The sequence below is a fragment of the Carlito syrichta genome, unplaced genomic scaffold (genome assembly GCF_000164805.1).
Source record: "Carlito syrichta isolate Samal-C Ts95f unplaced genomic scaffold, Tarsius_syrichta-2.0.1 Scaffold130504, whole genome shotgun sequence".
NCBI lineage: Eukaryota > Metazoa > Chordata > Mammalia > Primates > Tarsiidae > Carlito > Carlito syrichta.
The window spans coordinates 5,922-14,414 of NW_007074600.1; the positions used below are offsets into that span (position 1 = coordinate 5,922).

Here is an 8,493-nt window from a genome sequence, read left to right on the forward strand (position 1 = left end):
TGTAGGGGCACCTATCTCTTGCCTGCTGCCAGGCCTCCTTGATCCTGACTGCTGGCCTAAAAATTACTCATCCCTGGGCCTGTTGCTGAAACCTCCCTTTGCCACAAACTCTGTCCTCCTTGGGTGTCCTCCTTAGATTCTGCTCTAAGGTTGTTCTGGCACCACTGGCCCCAGCTGCCAATGGACACAATGACACCTTTAGCCAACCCTGCTCCCAACACCTTTTTAATAATATGTGGAAATTTTTCTCTTCTTTTCAGTTTTAACTAAGACAAAATTAGAGCTTTCTGAAATGTGCATTTAATAATAAATTAAAGAAAACCAGGGGAAACAACATGCACCCAAAAGACCAGAAATCTAATGGCTTACAGAATAACCCCTCATCTAATCACAGATTAAATTAGAAAACAATATATGAAGCCATTCAGACATCTTTTTTCCTCCACTCTCCCCCAACTCCCTTTTTGAGGATTGTTTTGTTTTGTCCAAGGGATTTCCTACTCCCTACAGGAGAGAGGTTCAGCCCTGTCACAACGTTCTATTAAAAAAGACAGTATCCTGGCTTTACTAAATTCTGGTCTGGCTACATTGCTCTTTGAGCTATCTATGGTCACCATGTTTTCCTAGTTTTGGCCCCCTCCCCTACTTTGGGGAGGTGAATCTCTTCTAATTTCTAAATAAATTATGTTTTCCAATCTAAAAAAAAAACCAGTATACCAGTATAAGTAGCTCATAATTCATGCTCAAGGGGAGAAAAACCCCATTTCAGCTTTCCATTTCTCCCACCCCTGAGCAAAACTCTGGCGTAGGCCTGAGCATGCCACAATCCTCATAGTCTCCAGACCTTACTCAAGCCTTCCTCCCAGCTGGAATGCCACTCCTCCTTCACTCCATTTATCTGAGCCATACTCAGTCTTCAAAATTCCACTCCAGTATCACCTCCTTCAGGAAGCACATCAGTCTTCCACTTTTCAATCTTCAGCAGCACTTTAAATCTACACCACACAATTGAACACTTAGCTCAGTCAATCCTTAACCCCTATTTCTTCATGTAAACTAGTTTAGGTTCCACAATTAATCCCATAAGAATACTTCTTGACCTCCCCAGGGACACTTAGTAAAAGCCTGAGCCTGTAGTTGGGGCTCAACAAAGACACACTGAAGATAGTTTTCTGGAAACAAAATCAGGGGTTTTCATTCTTTTGGCATAAATGGTTATAAAGTGGAATATTCAAATACAGCCATTAAAAAAAAAAAACCTCCAGCATTTTAGGGAACAGCTATCAAAGACACCACAGGTGTATTCCCAGGTCATGGAACCACAGAGTGTTAGAGAAGAAAAGAATCTTAAACATCTACTCCCAAACTTTTAAATTGGGGTATGGCCAGGCATGGTGGCTCACTCCTGTAATCCCAGCACTTTGGGAGGCGGAGGTGAGAGGATTGCCTACGTCTAGGGGCTTGAGACCAGCCTGGGCAACTTGGCAAGATCTCTTCTCTACAACAAATCAAAAAATTAGCTGGACACGGTGGTACACACCTATGGTTCCAGCTACTTGGAAGGCTGAGGCAGAATGATCGCCTCAGCCCAGCAGGTTGAGGATGTGGTGGCCCTGAGAGTGTCATTGCACTCCAGCCTGGGCAACAGAGTAAGACTCCAACTCAAAAAAAATAAATAAAAAATAAATAAATAAATTGGAGTATACATATCCCTGGGTGTCCACGGCAGTGTGCCAAAGGAGTCTACGAAGTCACAGGATAAACATAGCATGCTTTCCTGGAGTGTCGATTTTACTTGAGTATAAGAAATTTAAAACATTTTTTTTTTTGAGTTGGAGTCTCACTCTGTCACCCAGACTGGAGTGCAGTGGCCCCTCCTAGCCACCGCAGCCTCTCCTGTTGGGCTCCAGCAATCCTTCCGCCTCAGCCTTCCAAGTAGGTGGAACTACAGGTGCGCGCTACCACGCCCGTCTCATTTTTTGATTTATTGTAGAGATGAGGTCTCGCCAAGTTTCCCAGGCGGGTCTCGAACCCGCGGGCTTAGGCAATCCACTCATCTCAGTCTCCCAAAGCACGGGATTACAGGCTGAGCCACCGAACCCGGCTTAAAACATTTTTATATGAAAACAAATACAGCTATATCATGGAGGAGAATACAAACTTTGTACACATTTTTAGGATAAAATATGAGATCTCAAAAACACTTGGAGCTGGTGGTAGACTGCTTTGGGTTTCCCCATCTACCCCTCTCCCTACCCATGTTAGGAATTTAATTTTCACTCTCCTCTGTCATTATGGCTACTTAAGTGAAAAATAAAACAACATTTTGAGACAGACTGATCTAGTTCAACCCTCTTTTTCACAGTTAGGAAAATTGAGGCCCACAGATGAGAAATAATTTGACCAAACCTATGTACAGTGAGTTCAGTGAGAGCTATGACCACAATCCACCTCCATCAGAATGTACATTTCTTCCTAGCAACTTGCTCAGGTGACTACTGACTACTAACTACACATCCTTGCTAACTCTATTCCACACCTTGGACCTTTCGAGATTTTTTTTCTTTGCTAAAAGTTAGACAACCTATCCTTAAGGAAACCTGTGGCACCTGCAGCTCTGAGAGCAAGGCAGGCCCTGGAGTCCTGTCCTACAGCTTCAAACTCAGTGAATAATGGCACATTTCCCAAAAGTCAGCAGTAACTAAGGAAATTCAAATCCTTCCCAGAACAGGATGAAGTCCAGTAACTTTATGTAGAAAGAGGCAAAGCAAGGAGACAGTCCTAATCAGAGGCCATAGCCAGGAAGCAAGGAACTGATTTCAATACCCTGCTTTTTCCCTTCTTCTGTGTAAGAGATGCTATAAGGCCACCTCAGCAAGGCTCCAAGGAAACTAGGGCCTCAGGGGTGCCACCTACCAGGCTTCTCTGTCTCCCTCAGGCTGGTGGGCTAAAATAATCACCTCAGGTAAAAACAGGAAGTAATTTTGAATTCAAAGAACCCAGCTTCGCTGTCAGGTATATTCTCCATGCAAATTAGCAAGGGCTGCCTGTAGATTCACATACTTACATGCATTTATTCACACCTTAAACCCATAACTCTTGCTGTTACACTGTCACACATATCAGGTTGAGAAATGACCCAGGTTGCCAGGGTTAGAGCCACATTCCATGGTGTCCTATTCCTCTCAGAGAACTAACAGATCATTTCACAAAGATGTCATCACCTGCCGACTAATGTCAAGCTACAGCCAGAATAAATGGTCCATTACCCACCCCCGTTACAGGTAGGCTCCACAGAAGAATGACAGCAGAGACAAAGGACACTTGTGGCTCAGTGTCACTGCTGGAGACTGACCAGACAGATGAGATGGGGAAAGGGAGGGCCAGCCAAATAGAATTTCTTTCCTCTCTGGGCCCTAGAATTGGGGGTGGGAAGATGGAAGGTAGTCTGACTTTCTCAGACTTCTCAAACTCTATACATAGATCACCTGAGGCAAAAAAAAAAAGACTTATTGTTTTTCTTGTCCAAAATATAATTGGGTCATGTTATACTATGTTCTCTTTTGAATAAGGCCCCAGCTCTTTTGAAGAAGTGTAGTGATCAACAGCATGGTTTCTATAGCCAGACTCCAAGTCGGAAGGTCACCCCACCACGTACTCGCTGTATGACCTTGAGCAAGTTATTTATTCTTTCTAGCCCTCAATTTCACAGTCAATTAAGCATTGGGGTAATAATAGCATCTTCTTTATGGTGGTATGATATGACTTAAATGCAAGGCACTTAGAAAAGTGCCTAGCCCTTAAGATGCTCAATAAATGGAATTATATAAAGGAGCAGTTTCCTGGTTTTTTTCCCCAGGCTTATACTCCCTCACTATCTCTCACCCACCCAGGGCTGAGAACGTGATCACCCTGTTTCTGAGTCTGGCCTCCTAAAGCCCAGCGAGAACAAGACTAGCCCAGTAGTAAACAGAAAGATTAATAGGATAGGAATTGATTGCTTTGGGGTAACTCGGCAGGCCAGTGGCCAGTGTTCTTATCTAGTTCATCTTCTTCTTATGAAAAAATGAGCATAGTTTGAGGAAATCTGGGAAGGAACTAAGGCTGGGGCCAAGCAGAATATAAATAATATTAAGAACAATGACAACTTAATATGTGCTGGGCAGTTTTAAGTGTATTCTGTGTATTATTTCATTTAAACCTCACAACCACCCTGTGAAGTGATGACCGCCATCATCATCTGCATCATACCAAAGAGGAAACTGAGGCTTCAATACATAGAATGGCTTAAAGCTAGGATTATGAACCCAGGCAGTCTGACAGCGCAGGTAGAGTGTTCAACCACTGCCCTATACTGTTGTCCACATAAAGCAAGAAAAGCAGAAGGAGAGGGGAGGCAGGAACAGAGGACAAAGGAGAAATACGAGTGCTTTTTGAGGTAAGTTGATTGAGGCAGCCTAGTGTTTTGGTTAAGTACTAATGTAATATCAAGTGTTAAGAACTATCTGGATTTAAGTCCTACCTCTGTTACTAGTTGTTGAACCTCTTTGGGCCTCAGCTTCCTCATCTGTAAAATGGGAATAAAACTAACTAGTGTTCCTTAGAGTTGTGATAAGGCTTACAGGAGATAATGTATGTAATGTGCCCAGGGCAGTGCTTAACACAACTACAGAAGTACTCGGTAGGAACAACTGATGTCACTGACTGTGCCACCTGCAGGATTTTCCTAGCAATACAGCTCCTCTGCCCTTAGGAAAGATTAATTAGGAAGTAAAAAAATTTATAAATTGTCCGGAAAATGAAGAACCGGGCACAATAACAGTTCTAGATATCTTTTCCCACCTCCCGGGGATGTGGGTGGGTGGGGGGAGGGGAGCATCAGCATTATTAGCATCACCTTTCCCTTCCTCAAGGAGCAGAGTCTGACAGTTCTACGCCCCCCCACCCCAGCCTCTGGTCACTTATAGCTTGAGTCAGAACTCCTTTTTTCCCCCCAAGTTCTGTTTTCCATGTCCTTTTCATGTAAGTTTCTTTATTTTTACCATCAACCCTGTGAGGTATTGGAACAGGAGGAAGTAGTCTCATATGTGTTGGTTGTCTTCCATGTGGCAGACACAATGCTGGGCACTTTCCATCAGTGCTTTCATTTCATCCTCACAATACCATTGTGAAGGGATACACTTACCTTCACTTTATAAATGATGTTCTGGATCCAGTGAGGGTTTGTTTTTCTTTGTTTTGCAAATTTCCCTCTCATTCCATATATCTGACACAACCCTGGCCTAAGCTTGTGTCCTGCTAAGAATTTTCTGCAAACTGAACTACATACAATATCCTGAAATCTCACTGTCCTCAACATGATCTTCTCATAATCCCAAATCCTATGAGTTGAGAGTAATTTGTCCCCAGTGGATCTGAGATCAATTTATGACTCTGTTACTTGTCAGCTACATGATTCTGTACTAGACACCTAACCTCCCATCTATTTTCTCGCCTCTAAAATGGAGATAATGACACCTCCTACTCTACAAGTTTGTGAAAATTAAATAACTTCTGTCAATTGGAATGCTTCATAGGAACATTATTTAAAACAGAATCATCAGACAGCTTAATCTCAAAAGTACTCTGGATGGGCAATGGAATGTTATATTTCTGATCTTTCATCAAGGAAAACTGCAGTTCTGCCAGCTGTGGTTGGCGACTTTGGGAATGCTGGGGGACAAAGAATGCAGAAATCCCCTGAAGTGACTGTTGAGGAAATAACCTTTGCCATTATCAGTATGTAACTTATATCATCTAGAGACATCTAAAACCTTTATATCACATGCTTCTCAACGCAATTAAGTCTACACTATATCATTTGGCACTCACTAAAAATCCCAAGAAGTGGGCTTTACTAATTAAAATTGTTCTACTTGCTTTGCTTTGTTACTATTTTCCCTTTCCTGGAAGTGTCCCATCTGAGTTTGCAAATCTTTCCCATCTTCCCTTCAAGGACCATTCATTACAAAACATACCTCCCAGATTAGTCTTCTTTCTGTTTTCTGGATCCACATAGGAGTGTGCACCTTATACTGTCTTGTATTCTAACCATTTATGTATTTGTCATAACCTCTGCCCTTCCTTCCCCACCTTCTCACTAAATTCACAAACTCTTCGAAGAAGGAAGTGGTGATTTCTTTGTTGCTGTTTTATGTCAGTTCCATTTTATAAAGGTTTTTATTATGGAAATGTTCATATATAGTCATATATAATTTCATATATATTAAGTATAGTAAACACCTATGTAGCCATCATCCAGCTACAAGAAGTAGCAATGCAAGGGCAATATTGCATCTACACCTCTACTCCTTCTGCCTTCTTACTTTGGATTATTTAATAGCAAACCCCAGATGCCTACCATTTTATTCATAAATACTCCAATATGAATGATACCTTTTGCCTTTCTGTGTCTCCTATAATTGAAAGATGACTTGAGTCTGTGTTCCCATCTACCGGGAGCATATTAGGTTACCTCTGAATGCGCCTGTGTGCCAGACTTGGGCTTGGCTGTGAAGGTTCAGTCTGAACTAGGGAGGCACACTGGTAGCAAGCCACGATGTTCCAAACCGAGAATTGCTACGGTTCCAGGGATTGAGCATGGGTGTCACGTGGGAGTGCCCGGGAGCAGGACCTCGAATTGCACTAAATGAATTGAGCAGAATCGGGTGGTGACCCTGAGTTCGAACTCACTATAAGATGTGGGGTCTCCAGCAGGAGGCGCTGCAAAGGGCGGGTGGTGCGGGACTCCCTGTGTTCAGCTTCTCCCGAGGGAGCCTGGAAAGGCGGCCAGAGTCCGCTGCGGGTGAAAACTACAAGTAAAAAACGCCGTTTAACAGGCAAGGGGGACACCAAGTGCCAGGGCCCAAGAAGGGCCCCCGGTTTCAGGTGCGGGGTAGAGGTGCAGGGGTGCTGGGCAGGCCCAGCACCTGCTCCCCAGTCTTCTCGACACTGCCAGTTGACCTGGCTGCCGCGGGTTCCCGCTCCAACTGCCGCTCTTCCCGATAGAATATTTCGGAGCAGGGCACAGGACAGAGCGAGGAAACACCTGTTTCCAACAAGAAACGGGATGAGGGGAAGCCCCCACCAGGCTTCCAATGGCCTCTCATCTAGTGTGCTCTGGAGAGTCTTGTAAAAGCGCGCCCAGAAAGTCAGCAGAGATCATTTTTTCAAAAGTATCGCTTTCTATCTCTTATCCCACCCCACCCATGGCTTTTCCTAAACTGTAACGTCCCTTTTTAAAAGTCTTATTTCCTCTGTGGGGTTTCCTGCTCTTCCCAGACCCCTTAAGGTCCCCGCCTTGGTGTCTGCAGGGACCACCACCACCCCTAATCCTAAATTTTGTAACTGCATTCGCTCGGTCCCCCGCGGACCTATACAGGTGGGGAGTGGGACTGGGGGAGGGGTGCGGAACAAAGAAACCAGGGAGCCTCTGTCCTGGGCCAGACGCCCCTTCCGCAGCCTCCGACCATCGGGGTAACAAGAGGGGACCCGGAGCGCGTGAATCGCCCTCTCCCCGCTTCCCCCTTCCCCCCGCCGTAGTCTCGCCGCACTTTCCCAGGGCTAGCAGCCCGAGGATGCGTGGGAGGGGGGGACGGCCCCCACGCAGCAGGCAGACAAATTCCACGGAAGAGGCCTGAGTGGCCGTGGACGCCAACGGCCTCAACGCACTGGCCTCCGTTATTTCATCAGCAGTTTAAGAAAAACCTGCCAAAAGCAGTTATGCCTCACTGCAATGTGTAGCTTTTTCCTGCCATTTTTTTCATAATAAAAGAGGGAGTGAAGTTCGCTCTCTCTCCCCCCCCCAACCCCCTCTCCCCAAAAGAGCCAAATGGATACGAGAAGGAAAAAAAAAAAGATCCCACACACCAGTCTCCAAAGGGATGCCAGTGAGGTGTGGCTTGTATTTAAATATCCAATATGTCAATGTAAGGGGAGTGGGTATGTATATAAAGTGCCGTTTGCATCTGATAGCTTGGCGAAGCCAGCAATGAGAGGCCAGAGGAGATGGATGCAGAGGGGAAGCGGCCCTTTGACTGAGAGCAAGGTCAGGAGCGCGCTGCCCCACGCTCCCCGCCGCTGAGAAGTTCCTTGGACGCGAACAGACGTCGACTGCAGCTCGGCAGAGAGAGGAGCGAGCGAGCGCCACCGAGTCGCCCGCGCCCGCCGGTAGAGGCAGTTCGCGCCCTGTGGCCCCGCACTGCCCGCGCCGCCGTCGGCCTCGACATGGCGGAGGTGGGGGGCGTCTTCGCCTCCTTGGACTGGGATCTGCACGGCTTTTCCTCGTCTCTGGGGAATGTGCCCTTAGCTGATTCCCCGGGTTTCCTGAACGAGCGCCTGGGCCAGATCGAGGGGAAACTGCAGCGCGGTTCGCCCACAGACTTCGCCCACCTGAAGGGGATCCTACGGCGCCGCCAGCTGTACTGCCGCACCGGCTTCCACCTGGAGATCTTC

General features: G+C 46.0%; 1 protein-coding gene across 1 annotated transcript in view; it reads left to right on the forward strand.

Moving 5' to 3' along the window:
* The first annotated feature begins 8,265 nt into the window (after nucleotides 1-8,265).
* Nucleotides 8,266-8,493, forward strand: part of FGF16 (fibroblast growth factor 16) — a 9,367-nt gene continuing 9,139 nt past the window's right edge. Inside the window, exon 1 of the mRNA XM_008049086.1 lies at nucleotides 8,266-8,493. This exon is cut by the window's right edge and continues 31 nt beyond it. Coding sequence (XP_008047277.1) covers nucleotides 8,266-8,493 — 228 coding nt within the window.